At 33.7% G+C, this 21,756-nt stretch overlaps 1 protein-coding gene across 10 annotated transcripts in view; it reads left to right on the top strand.

The window, feature by feature from the left end:
• Positions 1–19,072, top strand: part of LOC116844925 (RING finger protein unkempt) — a 28,261-nt gene extending 9,189 nt beyond the window's left edge. For 2 of the 10 annotated variants that reach the window (XM_032817091.1, XM_032817084.1), the window contains 9 exons: positions 3,005–3,228; positions 3,614–3,756; positions 7,004–7,180; positions 7,268–7,460; positions 8,392–8,663; positions 8,760–8,969; positions 9,063–9,218; positions 9,292–9,471; positions 9,599–19,072. In XM_032817091.1, coding sequence (XP_032672982.1) covers positions 3,005–3,228; positions 3,614–3,756; positions 7,004–7,180; positions 7,268–7,460; positions 8,392–8,663; positions 8,760–8,969; positions 9,063–9,218; positions 9,292–9,471; positions 9,599–9,757 — 1,714 coding nt within the window. In that variant the 3' untranslated portion in view covers positions 9,758–19,072. The remainder of the gene's footprint in view (positions 1–3,004; positions 3,229–3,613; positions 3,757–7,003; positions 7,181–7,267; positions 7,461–8,391; positions 8,664–8,759; positions 8,970–9,062; positions 9,219–9,291; positions 9,472–9,598) is intronic. The other 8 variants (XM_032817090.1, XM_032817094.1, XM_032817089.1 and 5 more) reach the window with 8 other exon arrangements.
• The last annotated feature ends 2,684 nt before the right edge of the window (positions 19,073–21,756 follow it).

The following is a 21,756-nucleotide window of genomic DNA, read 5'->3' as shown; positions in this document are numbered from 1 at the left end:
AAGACTAAAACCGGTATGCGATGTCAGCGGGTGTCTTAGAAGTAACGGAACGTGATAAAAAACGGATAACAAGGTCAAAATAAAGAAAAAAATCATGTACAATTTTGCAGAAATCGCAATGGTCGTTGAGTTATTAATTAAAGCGTTTGAGCTAATGAGGTGTAAGCCATTATACTTTTCTTTTGCGTTCAACTGCTATTGCACGCTCCGGTGCGCTTATTGACTCAGACATGTTAATTGAAAACTTGATGACTATTACGATTCCCGAAAAATTTTGCTTAGATTCTTTTGTATTCACCGTATGGCGGCGGACGATAAAAGTATCGGACGATATACTAATCATTACAGCTGCAAGCTCTTTACTCTGACAAAGAGGAAAAAAATATTACAGGTAATGTGTTGAATAAAATCGTCGTACATTAAACTGCAATAAAATTTTAACATTTACTATGCCAAAACTTACTTTATTAGTCTTTCCACTTACAACTACTGTGTCTGAATAAAGTATGATACGATATAATATTTAAAGCTATAAAAGTGATAAATTAGCCGAATAATCTGAATCAAATTTGTCTATCATGCCACAATTAAAGTTACGTCAATTCTAAGAAAAATGAAATCAAATGGACCAGAATTTAAAAAAATTTATGTAGTAGTGGCAAAATATTCTTTTTTCAAATTTTATTAAAGCTCCTAGTCACACACACACACACACACACACAAACACACACACACACACACACATACTACTGCGTAACTACAGATTGTAGACATTGAAGCGAAAAAATGTATGTTAAAAATTTTTGCGTGCCACCTTCAAATAAAAAGATATTTTTATAAAAGAACACTTTAAATAGCTTTAGCATACTTGTAAAATGCTTCGAAAACTATTCTCTCGACAGTCAATAAATATATAGCTTTATACATATATAGAGATCCTTCATGTCTGACTCGTACCGTACCAGAGCTAACATAAAGCTAGAATAGGTCGGAGTGAGTAATAGAATCGGTGTCTTTTTTTAAACAACCACGTAAAATTTTGAGATATTAACGATAAAAGATTTCTATCGAGCGACAGCCCATTGGCCAATCAGCACGTATGCTGCGATGAGACGAATGCTGTACGCGCTGTAGCATCGGCATGATAAGCTAGCCGGGCCCGCCTCCTGGGCGTTTTCCTCGTTAGAAGGCTGGCCCGGCTAGCCTATCATACCGATGCTACAGCGCGTACAGCGTTCGCCTCATCGCAGCACATGTGCTGATTGGCCAGTGGGCTGCCGCTCGATAGAAATCTTTTATCGTTAATATCTCAAAATTTTACGTGATTGCTTAAAAAAGACACCGATTCTATTACTCACCCCGACCTATTCTAGTTATATGCTAGCTCTAGTATGGTACGAGTCAGACATCTTGTATACAGGGGATCCCAGAATAAACTTCGAAGCTCTCTATGGAGGCATAGTATGGATTAAAGTGAATATAAAAGTTTTATACTGTTTTGTGATATTCGCAATAATTATCGAAATATTAATTTAAAAAAATTTGTAAACGATTACGCGAGATATAATAGATGAGCTATAGTGGCGACATCTGCCGTTGTATATATTTGTATATTAGATCAACTGAATAAAAAGTTTTCTATCTTTTTCCTAATAACTTTGTAAAATTTTAGTTATATTAATTAAATAACATTAATATATTATCGCGACCAACTAGCCGCCAATGTTCTTTAATTTAATTAATAATTAAAAATCTACAAAGTTGTTAGGAAAATAATGAGAACTTTTTTGTTCGGTTTGACTAATGTACAAGCATCATGTGTAAAATGTACATGATGATAGACATCACCACTACAGCTTATCTACCATATCTCGCGTGATTATTCACAAATAATCTTTAATTAATATTTCGATAATTACTGCGAAGAGCATAAAACGGTGTAGCACTTTCATGTTCACTTCTGTATTATGCCTCCACGAAAGCTTCAAAGATTGTTTTGGCATATCCTGTATAAAGCTATATAAATAAATAGTCTTAACGTGACATGCAATCTTTTCCTCTTTAACCTATCTTTGCTCATAATTTTGCCACATTAAAAAAATGTTATTCATTGATTGTCAAAAGAAAAAGAGCATTTTACAAGTATACTCAAACGATCTGAAGTTCTTTTATATAAATATATTTTTATTTCAAAATGGAGAACGCAAAAATTTTTGACATGCGTTTCCTCACTTGTGACGTTATCAATCTAGAATTCGGTAGTAGTAGTCTTAATATAAACTTTCACCTTAAAATACGTTTTTCCTTTTGTTTCAGCATAATTTTCCGTCTTGGAGATATAGATATATAAAAACTAATTTTCCCATATAATAAATAAAAAAAACATTTAATTTTATCTTGATACTATATTGTGTGCAAAGTAAGTACTTTTTGTACTCACATAATATTATCGAAAAACATTAAATAAAAGAGCAATAACTTCAGTAATTTCACATATGCATTTGTCTATATTACAGATAACATAATTTGTATTATAAATAAACACGTGTGCAAAATTGCTGAAATTGTTGCTCTTTTATATATTTTTCATTATGTAAGTACAGGAAATGCTTTCCACAATGTTTGCACTTTTGGACGAGCGATAAAGAGTTTGTTTTCTATTGCTGAACTAGTGTTCACTTTCGGAACTTAAAAGAGACAGATATACAGATAAAATTTAGTGGAAGAAAGATAAGAGAGAACTAGTGCAACCAGTTCGGCAATAGAAAACAGATCCCAAGATTTGTCGGACATTCTAATCGGCAGTTGTAATGTGTACGTACATCCAGACATACTGCAAACTATTAGAAAGTCTAGTAACCGTTGAAATAGTAAATGTTAAAGTATTGAAGCTTGATGTACATTGAATGTGGTGTACCACACATATACACCCATCTTAAAATCTGAATTAATTTCCTCATCCAAATATATGTGCATTTATTCTTATCTCTTATTGGGATTACAGTTCGACACCATGTCCGAACGTAAAACATGGTGAGGAATGGGGTGAACCAGGTAACTGCGAACAAGGAGACGGATGTACGTATTGTCATACACGTACCGAACAGCAGTTTCATCCAGAGATCTACAAATCCACGAAATGCAATGATGTGCAGCAGGCCGGTTATTGCCCGCGCGGAGTCTTCTGTGCCTTCGCACACGTTGACCGTGAGTGTACACTCATCAATCGTACGTAAAACAGCCTATTATTTATACACGTGTCTCTTTGTGAGTTTAGCGATATAGCGATGATATATACACGTATACGTCTCTCTATCTGGCTGTCTCTGACCTAAACTGCTCGGTATCAGAGCGAAGTTAATCTGTCTTCCTTCTCAGCGGCGTAAGTTCGCAACGCTAATTGCACGCTCTTGACGATCGGGCCGCGCTCGCGATCTCTGTACGGGGCCTCTCCTCGGTTCTCGCGAACACAATTATTTGGAACGCGACGTACACGTACGAGATACACAACACGTAGCCGGTTTGATGAATGATAATAAATCTAGCTCGTCAAAATTGTTCTCTCAAAATTGATATATATTGGGACGTTGGTTATGGTGTGTTGACGGAGCAGTGTTGCCAACAGAAGAAATGAGCCTGGCGAGGGATATGGCGGTACCTATAGATTGCGGTGCAAATCTGGCCGAGATACTCAGCAACGCTCTTCCACCCGACAAGCGCGGTCATGATAAGGACAAGCCACTCAGTGATAGCAGTGTAAGTGTCAATCTCGAATGTAAACTCCGCTGCGCTCATAACGAGAGCTCGTCGTACTTTTTTCAGTCTTTTTGCAAACGTGAAGTAGTCGAACTATGCGATTAGGTAAATAAGTGTATGGTAGCTAAATAAATACAGGGCTTAGGGATGCGATATCATGGCTGCGTTTTAAAACTATACTCCGTGTAGCGGAGTTAACTCAATGTCGTTCCGAAATATGATGTAACATACCCATAGAAGAAGCCTAATTATTTGGAAAATTGGAGTAGGTGTACTCGTAATTAACTCTACAAATTCTGTTTCTGAGATGGGTTGGAAAAATAAAACCTGATCTGTGTGTGCTCTTCGCTTCCTGTTCCTTATTCTTTATTTTTTCTAGTTAAAAGCTCAAATAATAGGAAAAAGGGCTAATTCGAGTTCAAGCACAGGATTAATAGTGCTATGTACCATATGGGTAAAACCTTCCTTGTGTTAGGAAATAGAGCAATATTTATTGAACATGAATACTTAATATAAATAATCAAACGTTTCGGCTCAATCATGAACCCTCTTCAGTGATATAAAAACTCAAGGTTTACAAAACAAACGCATTACAAGTAAAAGAATTAATTAAAGACCTTAATAAAATGACATGAATGTTATTCGCAGTATTATAGCTGACAAGACCGTTACCCGACTAATATTAAGAAGTTCAAATTAATACTAGGAAGTAGCCGTCATAACTATAAAAAAACCATAAAATAAAATAAAAATAAGATTAAAATATAATAAATAATTAAAACGGTCAATATAAATTACCTTTGTTGAGCTCGGCTAAAAGTGAAACGATCCTGTCAACTATAACAGTTAAAACAAATTTGATAGCTTCTGGTTATGATAAAAAATATTTTACCATACCGTTTTTTGGTGTGGTTTCGAACAGACTGACAAAGCTTTTTAAAAATAATTTGACAAATATTGCTTATTCTTGCAATAATAAATTATCAGGAATGACTTGTGTGCATAAAGGTTGCCTCCTGGTTTCCATAATAACGTTGTCTATAAATTGCAATGCAGTAGTTGTTGTGAGGCATCGTATGTTGGTCAAACTAATAGAAGACTCTCTACGCGCATTGCTGAGCATAAGAGAATACCAAGAAGTTCTACAGTTGAGTTAACGGCCATACAAGAACACCGTTTGAGAAAAAACCATGATTTCAATTGGGATCAAACCAAAATTTTGCATGAGGAACGTTATTACTTGAAACGCCTGATATCAGAAATGATTTACATTAAATTTCAAAAGCATGGACTTAACTCTCAAAAGGACACAGAATATTTGGGCAACGGCTACTGCGGCTTATTATAAAAATAAAACTCTGTTTCCTTTTCTCCCACGAGTCGTCGCCGCAATGTTAATGCTCGTGTATATAAATCTGTTATTATCTCTATTACTTAGACGTGGCGATGTTATCGTTGACAGGATCGTTTCACTTTTAGCCGAGCTCAACAAAAGTAATTTATATCAGAACAAAAATACCGATACTGATATCAAAACTTAGGAAAACTTAAGATTACAGGAAATATAAGTATCACGCGTGTCGCAAATTTCAAAGATTTTGTACGAATAATAATATTACTATGGTACAAAAATATTTGTATCTTTTGCACTAAACTTACGGTTTATGATCTAAAAACCTTAAAAAGGATGTGTTAAATCTTCCTATGTCTTCGCTATGACTATCCAAATAGCACAGAGAATTCAAAAAGAATTCAGTCGTATGTCACCAATTCTGAGTTCCTTTTAAAATGCAAAAAAAATTCTTCAAAATTTAGTTCAATAAAAAGAATTCTTTTTGCATCTAAAAATGAATTCAGAATTGGTGGCACACGACTGAATTCTTTTTTAATTCTCTGTGCTATCTGCTCTTGTTTGATGACGTTAGAAATGAGTAATTCTAAAAATTATTGTGGTATACATGTGTAAATAAAACAATATACATACAAAATAATATTCTTGATTGACTTCGCATACTTGTAAAGATGTCCGGACTTTCCTTTTATTTCAGCGACCAATAAATAGAAAAAATTAACGTAACAGATAGGTTTAAAATGTAAGTTTCATGTTACATTAATTTTCAACCATTTATTGAGTGTTAAAAAAAGGGAAGCGTCTTGATATTTTTATAACTATATTGAATCGATCACAGATGTCATTTTGTGTATATATTGTTTCTATTCACGTATAATGCAATCATTTTTTACGTGCGATTTTTCGAAAAGAGAAAGAAAAAATAAAAAAAACATGAAATGAAGTAGTACTGATATAGATACAAATATCCAAAGAAAATATTAATAGAAAAATACCCGATATTGAAAGAAAATATCGATGCTAATATTATATCAATAATATCACAACATCTCTATACGGGGCATGCTTCTTAAACATCGCAAAGAAACTCAATCGCTAAGTATGAAATTTAGTTTTTTAAAAGAACTTCACCCACATATTTTCATAGGGGTTTCTGGGCCATCCGCGTCCAGTCATCAATCATATATAATATTGTAGATAATAATGGTATTTGAGAAAAATAGTTTTAGATCCTCAAAATCCCAGTGAAAATAGTTCTGATCTCTTAATGATATCATTTTATTCGTTCGATAGTTCGTCATCAGAGTTGCCCAACACGTTTATTATTTACGTTTATCTTTACACGATGTTTTCGTACTTTCAATTAATTAGTAATTTTTCCTAAAGATTTCTTTTGCATCCAAGGAACCTTCTCATGATAACGGCGGTAACAAACAAATGTTGAAGATAAAGATTCCATTAAAAAATATTATTGTACATGTAAGAATGGTGCTCGTACTATAAGCTGCTGTGCCCATATTAATGGCTGCTGTGCCTCAATAATTTGATATTTAGGATATGCTAAATACCTTTCTAATGATTTACGGATACCTTCTGAGCATAGCTATGATATATTTGTTATGTTAGATAGCTCTGATGATGAGCTATCGAATAAATAACATCATTAGGAGGTGAGAACTACTTTCGGCAGGTTTGAAGATTTAAAACTAGTTTTTCTTAAATATTACCATTATTATCTACAAAAATATAATTGATGACTGGACGCGGATGGCCCAAAATGGGTGAAGTTCTTTCGTGAGTTCTTCTTGATGAACTCGAGAGCGACTCGTGCACGACTTGATGCCTAAAGTTATCTTTCGACATTGACTTAGTGTTATCAGCTACATTATGTTGCAGAATGGAAGCGGTGAGGTTTCGGAATCTGCCAGCACTAGTAGTTTGGGTAGTAACAGTTCGCACAGCAAGGCTCCAGGTGCTCAACTGCACAATTCCAATACCAATTCCGGTATAAGTACGGCCGCTCAGCAAAAACTTACTAGTATACTCTATAACCCCAATTCTCTTATGCAAGTTGTAAGTTTCGTGCCTCTCTATGATACTGATAAACTTACATTACTATGACGGCTACAATAATCTCGGTCGATGCATTTATTTTAACAGAATGAAATTCGAAAGCAAATGGTTGCCATTGATAGCGATCCACTATTGACGAAATCTGAAAAGGCTCAACAGAAACAGAGTCTCTACATCGCGTACAATTTGAACGGAACATTAGGTAGTCATTCGTTAGCGACCACAGTTTCGCCGCTTTCAAATTCGTTCTATTCAAACGACACTGTTGAATCTGTAGTAGGTAAGTTATACAAACTTTCAATAAAAACTCTATGATAAACAAAAATAGTAAATGAAGGTTCTATTAAGTAGATCCAATTATGCTCAAATTGTATCAAACCTATACCTGAGACATCGAAACTTACAAAGGCTTTTCCGAAGTGAACGGTTCTTGACAACGAATTTATATGAATTTGTACACTATGAACTTGTGATTACGTTCAACAGAGAAAACAGCTTTATTAAGCATTTTTCGTTGCGCTGGCAGCAGCTTTGCAACTATTACGAAATTTTCTTCTGAACGATAACGATTTATGTTTTTGCAACATGTTTACTAAGCAGTCGCCATTTTTTTTATCATACTTTCAATCCGCTAGACCGCTTAGTAAACATGAAAAGCGTAAACCGCTAAATATCATTCAACAGAAAATCTAACGAACAGTTACAAAGCTGCTTGGCAGGACAGCACACAAAGTGCTTTTTCTGCTGAACATAATGTCTCACATTGTTTTGATGACGGACTTCACATGACCAGTTGTGACTGCTAACTCTGATGTCTGCTCTTTAAGTTTGAACATCCTGTATTGGACAGTGTACATAGATAAGCAGCTAGAAAGATCTCCATAGTAACGATGTCTGGTCTGATCGAGTTCTCATTACAATTTATATGTATGTTATTCGTGTGCGATAAAAAGCTAATTGGTTTTTTTTTTTTTTTATACTAAAGAAGGTGAACCGAAACGTTTGTTGCAGACTTTAATGCCTTAAATATCATGATATCATTAATTTAATATTATCTAATGCAAAGTTCTTATAGACTCTTCATTTACTGTTTTTTTATTTAAATAAGTTATGTTGCTGTATGTAGTTTATACAGCGCGTTGTTCATTACATGAATGTTTTACACGCGCGAAGCGCCCAACGTAGGGAATCAAAATTTGTTTATGTTTCAGGAAACGCATTAGATGAATTGCATCTAGACGATCCATTAAATTTAGTCGAATCAATTCATAGGGATACAAATTCACCGATCGGCAATTCAATATCGGCGGGCCTAGCTAGCTCCGGTCTACTAGGTAGCTCAGCCCCGGTCAATATACCGGGAATGGCTGAACGTTCCGTTCTTACAAACTTTTCGCCATCAACATCCAGTCCATTACAGCAATTACAAACAGCTAGCTTTCTCACCGGATCCAGATTTTCTCATCAAGATTCCATAGAATCCGTAAGTCGTACAGTTTTTATTCCTAATTGAATAAATATCTGTGAGAGACAATCGAATTGTTTTACTGACCGGTTTTTTCGGGGTTTATATTTTCAGACAATGCCATTTATGAATCAGATATCAGATCCATTTAGCAATCACATTTCGCAACTTAGCAGCTCGGCTTCTAAGCTTAGTGGATTCAATAGTAGTTTATTTGATTTTGCGAGCCAAGGAATGTCCCCGTCTCGTACGCAACCACTACCAGCATCTCCATTGGTCAATGCATTTTCCATTAGTCCGAGTAACACAGGATCGTTATCCGAGGTTAGAATTTGCACGATGTTAAAAAGATGTTTCTCATACCGCAAGATGCATTTCCGCGAAGTCAGTAGTATAAAGCATATATGTATTATACAGGTACAAAGGCTCAGAGAGGAATTGACGTCGAGCCGTGCTCAGTTGGCGACATGGGACGAACGCATTAATCAGGCGCGCGCGGCTTGCGCGGCATGGCAATTGGAGAGTGAAGAGGCGAAAAGGAAAGCCACTATCGCCGAACAGCAAAGAGACGAGGTAAATATCCCGCCTTAATAGGGCCGGTCAGCTTTTTTCGTGATATTGAAATCCAATTAGCGATTTATTCCAGAATATGGATTCTTTGCAGGCTCTGATGCAAGTAAAAGCACTTAGGGTAGAAAACGAGGCGTCCAGCGGTGGTCCGTATCTTCACACGGTGAGACGTATAAGCGAGCTCAGATCATTATCAATAGCTACCTTGAAATCAATTCAATCGCAATTACGCTCAGATCTCGAGGAAGTAGAAAAGGTAAAATCATAGTCACACGTGGCCTGATTTTGAAATTATAGAGAGGAAAAAACTCCCTGGTATAACTTCAAAAATATATAATCTTATATATCTTTCTGTACGTATTATTTTATATTTCTATTTTTAGGTGCTATATAGAGAAACAGCCACAAAATGTATGGTTTGCGAAGAACAGAATCGTACAGTTACCCTATCACCGTGTAATCATTACGTAGTCTGCTCGACGTGTGCTCCAAATCAACGCGAGTGCCCGTATTGCCAGACACCAGTCGTTTCGACAAGTTAGGCGCAAAATTTTTCTCTTAGAATCCCGTTGTTATATTTCCGCTTCTTTCGTCATTTTAAAAGGGCAATCACTGTCTCTGAGAATATCATGTGAGTAGTATCACAATTTCGCAAAGACTTATATTTTTAGTATACTCTGAACCGAATACTTTTTATTACTGCAATTGCCGTTGCAATTGCTATTGCAACTGCCATTGCCATTGCCATTGCAAGAATTGCAGTAATAAATCTTAAGGATATGATTGAATTATGTCGCCAAAGTATGAAGAATAGGAATTCAGGAAGCGTAATCTTATTACGCGTCGTATATTATGTTGACATTTTCCTTCTGATATATTACCGTTGTGTGAGTGATGTCACACTTTTTAACTAAAAGAGCAGCGAGTTATTGATTCTAAAAAATAAAAAAAATTTTATTTTATACATAATTCAAGAGACACATATTTAGCAGGGTGTTAACTGTAATACAGTTAGCATTTGCAATGTTCACGCATACGCGTGTTACAGAACATTTAGCGCGAAAACAATATAATCGCAGTTATGGACAAAGTTTTGGGACCTCGAGAATTATATAATTGTTTAAAGAAATTATATACTAATAATATTAATAAATGCAACAGAAGTCTCCCAATTTGCATTAATAGTGGGAGGATCATTTCTCGATGGTGAGCTGTGAGACGTATGTCACACAAGATGATATTTCTATTTGTATTTAAATCTTATATATTTAATAGGATTTTCCAATTGATTCGCGCATGCGCGCGTACTGAATGTAATAATATAAGTATTAACAAATTTTATATTTTTCGTTGAGAACCTAATATTGAAGATATAGATATTATATAAGAGGCATATATATATATATATATAAATACATACAATTTCTAGGTTTTTATATCAAATAATAAAGATTTCTCATTATATATGTATATATACATATATATAAATATATGAATAAATATTAAAAATATATATATGTATATGTATATACATTTAAATAACAATGTACCATGGGAGTATGTAAAACAACCAAAATAAGTAATGCTAAATGATTTTATTACGTGAAAAGTATTATGCTTATGTGAATACATATACATTATTTATTTTTTACCTGTCCGCGTTACTATCACGTATTCTGTCTTCTCTTTCCGTTCTCATACTTTTTACATTTTCGTTGAGTGTAATAACATTACGATATACCAGAATACGTTTATCATCCAGATACACTCAAGTTTATAACAATAATAGATGTTTTTAATGATTTTATATAAATAAGAGCTTTTTCTCATTCTGTTCATAATCAATACGCCGCATTTGCACATCCTGTTCTAATATCTTTTATAAAACGATTCACTTTTACATTTTAAATATGTTTAATTGTATGTAATACTTGCGATGGAGTTATTAGACATTCAATTAAAATAGCGTGTGATAGTAATAAAAAGATTAATCTTTAAACAATTATTCAATTAGATTACTAAACCAATTATTCTCATTTCGTGTTTAGTCTTTTACAACTTAGATGTAAGGGATGTTAAAAATATTTAGGATTTTTCAATTTAATCAAAAAATAACATCTATATACACACATGCGCAAATATATAGGCAAGTGTGTGTATGTATGTGTGCGTATATACATGTATATGTGTATATATATACATATATATGAGGCAAGTCAAACGTGACATACGTGTTACAGTTCAACGGCATGCTTAGTAGTAGCATGTGAACTTCTCCGACGATGGACGTCTAAGGCACGTCTATATACCGGCTCTATGCGTATATTCATTTTAAAGATGTAGTTGTTAAACTCTATGATAAAAAAATTACTATATACTTATGATGTGAAATAAATTATATATTATATATATATATATTGCCTAAAAGATATATAAACGATTATAGATTAGATAGGACAGCTATCAAATTTTTTCTTTATAAAAGAAATTTTCAATAATCAATTTTAATGACTACTTTTATTTAATACGTGCGATTACAACGTTTAAATTAAAGTATAATACCCCGCACAAAAAAGAAACCACAACACTTTTATACGACTCGTAAAACCGTTTAATAATTTGCAGAATTAAGTCTCAGATAATCAGTCGGGCTTTTTTAAACTGTTTTAATATATAAATTTTCTCTGATACGATGGGGTATTGTAGCGAACATTACTTAACTACGAAATTCCTTAACGTATACAACAGCCTTAGTTGTTTTTGGTTCGTCGTTTCTCTTTTTTTTTCTTTCTCTTTAATTATCTTCATAGTTTAGTGTCAAAAAGTGAGGCCAAAAAAGAAACAAATGTTTTATTACATCAATTTTTTATTACAGATTATTAAAATATTAAAATATAATAGATGTTATTACAAAAAGTAAAATACAATTTCTCTATTATGGTATATATGGTCTAAAGATACTGTTTTTAAGATGCTATAACGCTAATAGAGTAATAATTATTAAAATGTGATTTTCTTTAATATGCTTTATATCGTTCATTACGATTGAGGTATAAGAAAGCGGACATAAAGACAGGAACGTCATTTTGATGATTATTTACATCTTTAATATCTGAATAATGTAAAAAATGTTCTTTATTCATCTTTTCTTTTCCTTGCATTACCTATCTTCTTTTCCGATCAGCATAAAACGTTAATGTGAGATCTCATCCTGTACGCATAGATCAATGTTTTAATTTTCATAGAGGCCGCATATACCATAACACCATTTTCAAACTACTATTTAGAATTTAAGAGATTTAAACATTATAATGATGCATTTTTTGCTTTTGTGCAAAGCATTCTTTATAAGTACAACAAAATGTTATCGGTATACACAAGATATTTATTTTGCTACAATATATCCTTTATGAATCATATAAATCAATAATAAATTTTCTCATACATTAATACAACACATTTTGGCACTACTACGTGTGATTAGCATTATATTTACCTTCTATTAAAAAGGAAAAGGAAACTAGAATGCCAATCGGTATCCTGGTTTATATACTTCTCGACTTGTCGAGCTAACATGACACGTGATGTAACAAATTTTTGATAAATCTACAGTAAATGACGAAGTAAAAGAAAATCTTTAAAAAGAGTACTTATAAAGAATGCATATTTTGATGATATTTCGCGATCGAAATTTCTTCCTCGCATTTGTATTTAAGAAAACATAATGTTACAAACAATGGGATCATATCCGAGACGTAAACAAACGCTTAGTTCTTTGTATCACTATTATGGAAAGCTACGAGAGACGTCATCTACGTTTTTAAATGATCGGAAGGAAGTTACGATCGCGCGATATATTTAGAAAGTGGAAGTTTAGAAATGATATTCCTGAATAATAGGATTACGAATATTACAATTATAATATTGTACTATTTTACTTCTAACAATAACACACACAATTAAAAAAAAATATATATATATTAAGAATATAAATTATTGTGAAAGCAACAAATTTAGCTACAAAATAGGTTAATAGGAGAGTAACAAAGTGAATGATTAGCTAATATTATCGTGTAACAAAGAAAAAACATACAGTTGAATATTTATATACTAATACCCGGTTGTTGGTTTCATCGATTGTCTGCTGTATTTTCGAGAACGTTAAAAAATATATGGACGTTAATATACGATTAATTATTGCCTATTGTATGTAAAAGTCGAGTACCGAATCGATTTCTTTGTAAACGTATAACGTATTAGTTTTTATTACATGGAAACTAAATAAATGTATTATGTCGATATGAATGTATAGCTAGAACGACGTTATTCGGATTCTACGCTATCACTAATATTTCGAGCATTACCGCAAGGAAATGCTTTCCAATTGATTGTATAATTGTAAAGTCTCATTAGTAATACGTACGCTCGCCAGCGTAATTTCGGGTTCGGCGCGTTCGACTTTCTTATTTTCATTGCACAAAGAAAACCAACAATAGGGGGCAAATTAAATTAAACACTATATTTTTTACAAATTACATTAATATAATACGAATATAAACGTTACATGTTCTGTCTTGTGCGAATGATTCTTCTTCTGCGTTGCAATTTATTAGGATCCGAGAGCTGCATCGCGTCTCGATCGTGTTTATTTGCGCACTAGTTGAAGGGAAATCATAAAATTGCCTGTTACTTTTCATTTTCGTGATTCGCGCGAGAGGAAGAGCACTGACACGTACATTATGGACATTTCGTAATATCGAGGAAGAATTATCAGCACAGTCCAGGCATAAGAAAAACATACACATAATCACTAGAATATTGTACGATAATGAATTGCGTAAAATTGTAATATGTAACATTTAAACGAAATTTGCTGAACATTTATATCACGATTTATAACTAAAGATACTTGCTATAAACTTGTGTCGTCTTTAATCATTCGTAATTTTTTATATATAACGATTGCTGCATTTGTTATTTTGATAGTGGCATGGCTGAGAGAACTCCTGTTGTAACTTAAGTATTGCGAAAAAACTTCATTATTCATTGGTAGCAAGATATGTGTGTTTTTGTTTGCAAAGACACTTGCTCAATGTTCGCAGAAATTTCGGACATTCTTTTTTTCTCTTTTTCTTTCGTATAATTCTATTCTACGACAACCTTTCATCGGTAAGAATTAAAGCTCGGAAGTGGGACTGGCTAATATAGAGAAAATCGTCCGCCTATGATCCGTTTGTACACGGGTGAGAACTGTGTGGCACGGCTACTCGTAGAAAACTGATATCCGCATCATACAGATACTCATGTCACACGTATTATCGTCGCACGGGTATTCGCATCACACGAGTAAACAACTTGGAACTTTGCGTCACAAATGTTGCGAGGGGAAGACTTTTCGTCGTCCGATTTTCTACAATGTTTCCAAGCCCGATTCTTTGTGCTAAGCATAATCTTTTATATGTATAAAACGATGGTAGATTTAATACTGTAAAAAATCCGATTACATGTATGTGCAAAAAAAAAAACAGTTTTCATACTTCTTTTTCTAACAAAGTTGTAGCGCTCAAGATTATCATAATTGCGGGCTACTATTGACCAATTTACGCAATAATTGGCTTTATCTTCTGTTACTAGATAATTACTGTGCAAATTCGTCAGCAGTGACTTGCAATTGTGACAAATTAAAGCGCTGAAATTTCTTTGGAAAACAATATGAAAACTGTTCTTTTGTAACTTTTGAGTGTACGCCACGTTTACATATCGTCCGTCTAATTAGAAAATCTTCTAACTTTATTTTTGGAAACAAAATTGAGATACTTATACTATGCGATTTGTCTTGATAAGATGATTTTGTTTAAAAATGGAGTTAAGAAGTTTTCTAATTAGACCGACGATATGTTGCCACTATTTTTTATCACTATTCTTTTTTTTCAAGAGGAAATAGCGGCAAACGACAGATGCGGGTGACACGGTCAGACCCGTCCCTAGCAGTACAGCGCATTAGATCAATATTGAATCTATATCGGCCAATGTAAAATTTACAGCAGCCAACCATTATATATATGCTTCTCAGAGTGTTATACGACAAAATATCCGTAAAACCAGTTCTTACTCGTATACAACGGACAATGGGTTCGGGCGGGCAAATACCATTCGAGTATTCCGAGCACTAGTAAGAATAGAATTTGCTCTGTGACTCGCATCAATCGTATAATTATTGTATCTGTAATCTTTAAAGTATTTATATACGCTACTGTCCCGCTATAAATATCTCAAAATCACTTAGATCATAGTTCGCATTTCATAATTATTCCAATGAAACGATCGCTCAGTTAATTATGAAATATTACAGTTATTCTCAGCTATCTATTGGTTCGTGAGACTGTATGAGAGACTGTAACGAGAGACATCGATCGATACGAGTGTACATCTTAATGATCCGAATTCGAATACCTTTATGAAAAATACGAGGTAACAAATGACTGTACACTGTGATTATTATACACTTATACCTTATCGATATGTCGCTCACTCGTTTCTCTTCGTATATCTCGCTTAAAATAATTTAATACTTAATTCTACGGACATAACAATGATGCGGAATCTTTTGGTGGCTTATACGACACGTCAAATACGCACACTGAAAATAAACTATGAACAAAACAAAAGATGTGAGTGTACACACACACACACACACACACACACACACACATATATATATATATATATATATATATATATACATACATCATACATACAATCTCATATTTTTTAACTCGACAGTAAGACTTTACATCGATATTTTTTCTACAATTCGGAAATGACTCGTACGAAGTAACATTTTGGTAATACGAGAAAATCACGCTGCAGTCATTTGCACCTCATATTTAATTACAAATATTTTTTGCAAAAGTAACGTTGAAACAAATCGAGTCGCAAATTCTCAAACGTTTGCTCTCCAACTGCAAAATGAATACGATTGGCTAGTTTTGTTGCAGGTGTATGGCTTTGCATTATTTAACACGCGACAAAATTTCACAATAAACAAAAGAAACGTCATACGATATGTATGAAGGGAAAACAATATGTAAGCACAGTGCCATTTTCAACAGATTTATGAAAGTAATAAAGTTGCGTTTTGCGAAATGGATGAATGTGGTCTGCAAATATCTCGAATTTCTATAAATAATTCCGCACTCTCAATGGATCTATACGGAAGTTTGCATTTCTTGATCAGGGATCTTGAAATTATACGAAACAGAACATTTGTAAGTGAAGCTTTGTGTAGTTCTCGACAGTGTGCGAAATTATATAGGAATGTACGCCCTGTTAAAATATTTTAATACTTTTGCAATGTATTACGGTAAACACCGTCTTCCGGTACAATATAATATTTAGGCGTAGCCTAAAGTACGGTGCGAAATAATTGGCGGCAAAGCGAAAGCAAATTAACATAAACGCGTCTATAAATGTTGTTATACGTAAGCTTGACATAGAAATTGCTCTCTCTTTCTTTTTCTCTCTCTCCCCCCCTCTCCTCTCTCTCTTCTCTCTCTCTCTCTCTCTCTCTCTCTCTCTCTCTCTCTCTCTCTCTCTCTCTCTCTCTCCCTCCCTTCCTCTTTCTCTCACACATACACAGTTTAACAGAACAACTACAGATACACATTCAATACAGAAATTATATCCGATATATTCGTATATTGTGTAGCTTCTGGTGTTAACAAACAATGTACTTATGTGTTAAGCGGTTAAGGTACTAAATATCTCGCAGGCTATTGCGTGAACGAATCGTGTAACGTTTGTACGTCGTGTTTATATGTGAATTACTTGTAACGCTTATGAGGATATCGAAACACAGTTTTCAGATTACGAACTAACGTCGCGAATCGCAAAAGAAAAGAAACGTTTGAAGATTCGTTCGTGTAATGCAATCGTTGCTTTCACAGGATGATATTGTCGACGTATCGTTTTTCACTGCGCAAAGGATTTTTGCACGAGATAAAAGCAAATTGTATCGACATTCGAGTGATTTGACCGAATACGCGATCACCGCATCATTTTCAGAGAGATAGAAAAAAAGGATTGACACGATAGAACAATATCAAGACTGCTATATAATTTATCACATAAGCGTAGTTTTTCTCCAAAAGCCCGATGCAAAACTATGTTGGCACAAAAGAAACAAGATTATTCGCCATTACTTATTATAATCCTATTCGTCTTAAGGCATGCATATTAAGATGAAGATTTTCTAATATTTTAATAGAACAGTCGAAAGTTTTTTTAGCGGTTATTTTTATGTCTCATGTCTCATGTAGTCTTCAAAGTAGATAGCGTTTATAACATATAAATTAGAAATTATGTATCCATATATATACATATATATTCACACACACACACACACACACGTATGATATGTGTGTGTATATACATATATATATTTTTTTGTATTTATGTATACATGTACACACACATATATACATACATACACACGATTGTGTCATAATATATTGGGAGATTTCTTTCAAAAACTATACAATAAGATGTACGAGCTTCTTGCAAAAAAAATATTTCTACTCAACTGTATATTTTAGTCGATAAGACATTTATGCTAGACGATGAAAAGTCCGATTACAAAATCAAGATCTCGGCACAGTTATTTATGGGATACTCGTAGTTAACATCCGCGATCGTCCTGTGAAAGGAAACAATAGATATCTAATTATAATTATTGTAAAATATGATAAAGATAAAAGTAATAACGATTACAATAATAGATTACAAAATTGAAGATCTCCGTGGGTGACTATCGTTCTGATCGTGGTCGCTTCTATGCATGTATGGCGCACTTAACGGAATACTTTAGATTGCCGATTCATATCCCGCACTGATTTTCTGTATAACGCGGATTTTGTACGTTTTTTAAAAAATTTCTCGCGCAAAGTAATGTAATGCCTCTCCCCTATCGAGTACATATGTTCAATATAAAAGGTAATATTTTTGTCACAGAGATGTATTCCATAAAATCTCACGATTACAAGGAATATATATCGCAACAATAATACGGAGAAGGTGAATCGATCAAAGCAAAACTTAATGTTAAGGTGGTGACTATATAATAACAACTGATGTCGAAAAAAGAATAAATCCCTATATGGGATCGTAAGCGTAGCGCCCTAAATTCACATTCCAGATCTGTCTATTGTGCTAATCTCCGAAAGGAAAATTGAGAATAAGTAGATTAGAAGGAATCGATATATAACGTGTCTGTGAAATTGAACCTGTTTTAATTTTACGGAATAAGTGGTTATCGATTTCTTTTAACTTATCTGTTTTTCTTAGAAGTATTTGCACGATCAAAGTGCAAAATTTATTCGGTGTGAATATCAGATATTAATGGTACTACAAAGAAACCGCAACAAGATCAATTTCTTACTATTAAATGTTTCTCTTTCTCTATCTCTTTGTCTCTTTCTCTCTGTAGCAAATTCTAATCGATATATATCAGTACAAATCTACAACCTGAATAAGAATTAATGAGGGAGATGCATCGCTCGGATGGACAAAAAAATTACAATATCGACGACACGTATTTTTGGCAATACAGATTTAAAGAATACTGAATAATCATAGTAGTAATAGTTAGAGAACCAATAATAAAATAAATTTTGTTCCAATATTTTTTTGATGACTGAAAGTTTATATACTAAAAATGGAATAACAACAATAATAATAATTATGGTGTACGTAATTCGTAGGACGGATATTCGTTATTGCTTCTTATGCTATATTACTATATAAGTAGTGTATTATAAAAATAAATAAATATTGTAATTCAATAAATCGAATCAATTTTATCTGTTGAGTTCGATTATTGTGCTCTTTATTGAATACGCTGTATACATTAGTATTCACTTGATTTGCATGCAGATTGAATCATACATTTGTATATGCAAATATCATTCACGGAAATTATTAACGACCAATCGTTGCGCTCCGTATATGCTCGTTTCGAACAAGGTGACAAGTACGCGTTTTGATCATTAATCTTCAAAGATCTCTATCCCGTTCGTGTTTCTATTTTATATTCTAACATAAAATAGAAACACGAACGGGATAGAGATCTTTGAAGATTAATGATCAAAACACGTACTTGTCACCTTGTTCGAAACGAGCATATACGGAGCGCAACGATTGGTCGTTAATAAGGTATTTAATGCGTGTATCCGAATTAAATGCACGATTAAACATCGTAACGAGTACTGCGTAATATATTGTAATTGTAATATATTGTGCTACAACTCTTCCTCGGTAAACGTACTTATTCTAACTGATCACAATGAAATTTTTCTTGTAGAGAAGACCAGAGCTGAAAGTCACACGGGTCAGTTGGCACAAAGCTTATACCTCACTTAGTCTGTCAAGTAAAAGCGTGTGCGGGTTAATTTGTAGAAAAAAATTATTTAATACAATTTTCAAATACATGGATACTTTGTACTTTATTCGAACAAAAATGCAATTATATTAATAATGCGTCCAGTCATCATCGATGTCGATAATTACCTAGCATCTTCGAGGCATGCTTTCGACCAAGTTGACGGCGTATTCATGTGGTAAGGACCTCCAAATGCAACGAATTTCTCGAGTTAACTGCTTCAAAGTGAATACTTTTCTTCTACAAAGCTTATGCTTGATGTATGCCCACACATTCTCGATTGGGTTTACATCGGGCGACTGCGATAATCAAGTATAAAGATGTCAGACTGCTTCTTCCACTCGGTGTAGAGCTTGCTGCGGTATTTTGGATCGTTGTCTTCCTGCAGGATCCAGTTCTCGTTGTTTTTGATGAATCAACGTTCGACAGTCGGTAATAAAGGTTTTTTTGCATATTTTGAGCATTTTCGAAGCATTCAGATTGTATATAAACAGATGCAAAGCTCCGAAAGCCAGTTTTGAAAAGCAGAACGATGAAAAGCCCCTAAGATGCACCTTTACTGGGTGTTTAACGGTCCGCTGTACCAACCTGTTGGTGGAAGTTGACCGTGGAATGATAACATATCCCCAAACAAAAGCTTCGTCCATAAAAATTATATTGTTCCAATCTCGGTCAATATTGTCCTTCGCTCAAGCGAGTCGCTTCGTTACGTGTTCGTCACCTAACAACAGTTTTTATTGCGCCATTTGATATCATGAAATATATTTATTATGAAATAAATATATTTCACGGAGATGAATTCAGATAGCTTCGTATATTATATCTAAATCTTTCTGTTTCAATTTTGCTGCTCCTTGACGCAGTGTTAAACCAGGATTCCGCGAAAACAAGTTTACTATCATTTTATTGGCTTTAGGGGACATTTTGCCTATCGAACCATTCAGGTCATCGACAGTTTTCGTCTCTTTATATCGTTGAACCCACTTATGAATAATTTCGACTTCCCCATATATTTAGCAGCCGCTGCATGAGACATTTTCGGCTCTTTCGGTAGGAACAGAAGACACAGCCTCGTAGCGCGACGCGTACGCGGCACTCATGGTGTTTTACGTGTTTATCTGACAAAACTTTAATGTCGACTGAATCTTTCTTGACAATGCATGAAGAGCAAAAGTTCCCTCTATCCACTCACGAAAGAATTAGGGCGATATCTTTTACTGACTGCTAGTTATGCCGCACACGCTCTTACTTGACAGACTGTAATAAATAGAGGAGAATTTTCACCTCTATAGTGTAGGTTGCCTGTAACATTGTAATTAGTTGTACGAAATGGTTTGTAGCCAAAGCATCGCATGTGATATTTAATATAATTTTTTTTAATCGAATATAGGAGTAAATTCTTGTTGGTTCCTATTTTTAATGTTTTGTTTGTTTTGGGATTACTAATCGTAATTTCTCTGTACCCAGTCAACATGCTTGTCAGAAAGGGAACTTAAAGGTAACTTTCTTAAGAATACATTTTGATATCTCGGAAATGATATCTAAGTGATATCTAATAATCATCACATTCCGAGACATCTATTGAAAGAGCTCTTAAAGTTATCCCGTTTGAGAGATTTCTTGAAAATATTCTCTTTGTAATATAATGTCAAATGATATCAATTTAATATTGTCAGGATGAGAACTGAAAGATAATTTTTTTAGAAACACATTTTGATATCTCGGAAATAATGTCTAAATGATATCGAATAATCATCATGTTCCAGAGACATCTACTAAAAGAGCTCATGAAGTTCTCTTGTTTGAAAGATTTCTTAAAAATATCCTGTAAATTGTATCAAGGAAAGATCGAAATATAATACTCAGTAGATCTGAGTTTGTGTTGGTTTCTGTTGATATAACTGTTGTATATGTATGTGTATATATACAAATACAATTTTAAATCAATAAATATACGTGATTATATATCGCGATACATGGTTATATATAATTAATTTTACTATAACTTTATAAACACTGTTACAACAAGAATTATTTGTCGTGTTTTCTCCATATAGAAGACATGTGACAATTGACCCAGAGTATAGGGTGGGATGTCATATTTTT

Source organism: Odontomachus brunneus, unplaced genomic scaffold (assembly GCF_010583005.1).
Source record: "Odontomachus brunneus isolate Ranch 3 - 2012 unplaced genomic scaffold, Obru_v1 Obru_scaffold_048, whole genome shotgun sequence".
Lineage (NCBI taxonomy): Eukaryota > Metazoa > Arthropoda > Insecta > Hymenoptera > Formicidae > Odontomachus > Odontomachus brunneus.
The sequence above is the reverse complement of the archived record's forward strand: the minus strand, read 5'-3'. Positions and strand labels throughout refer to the sequence as shown.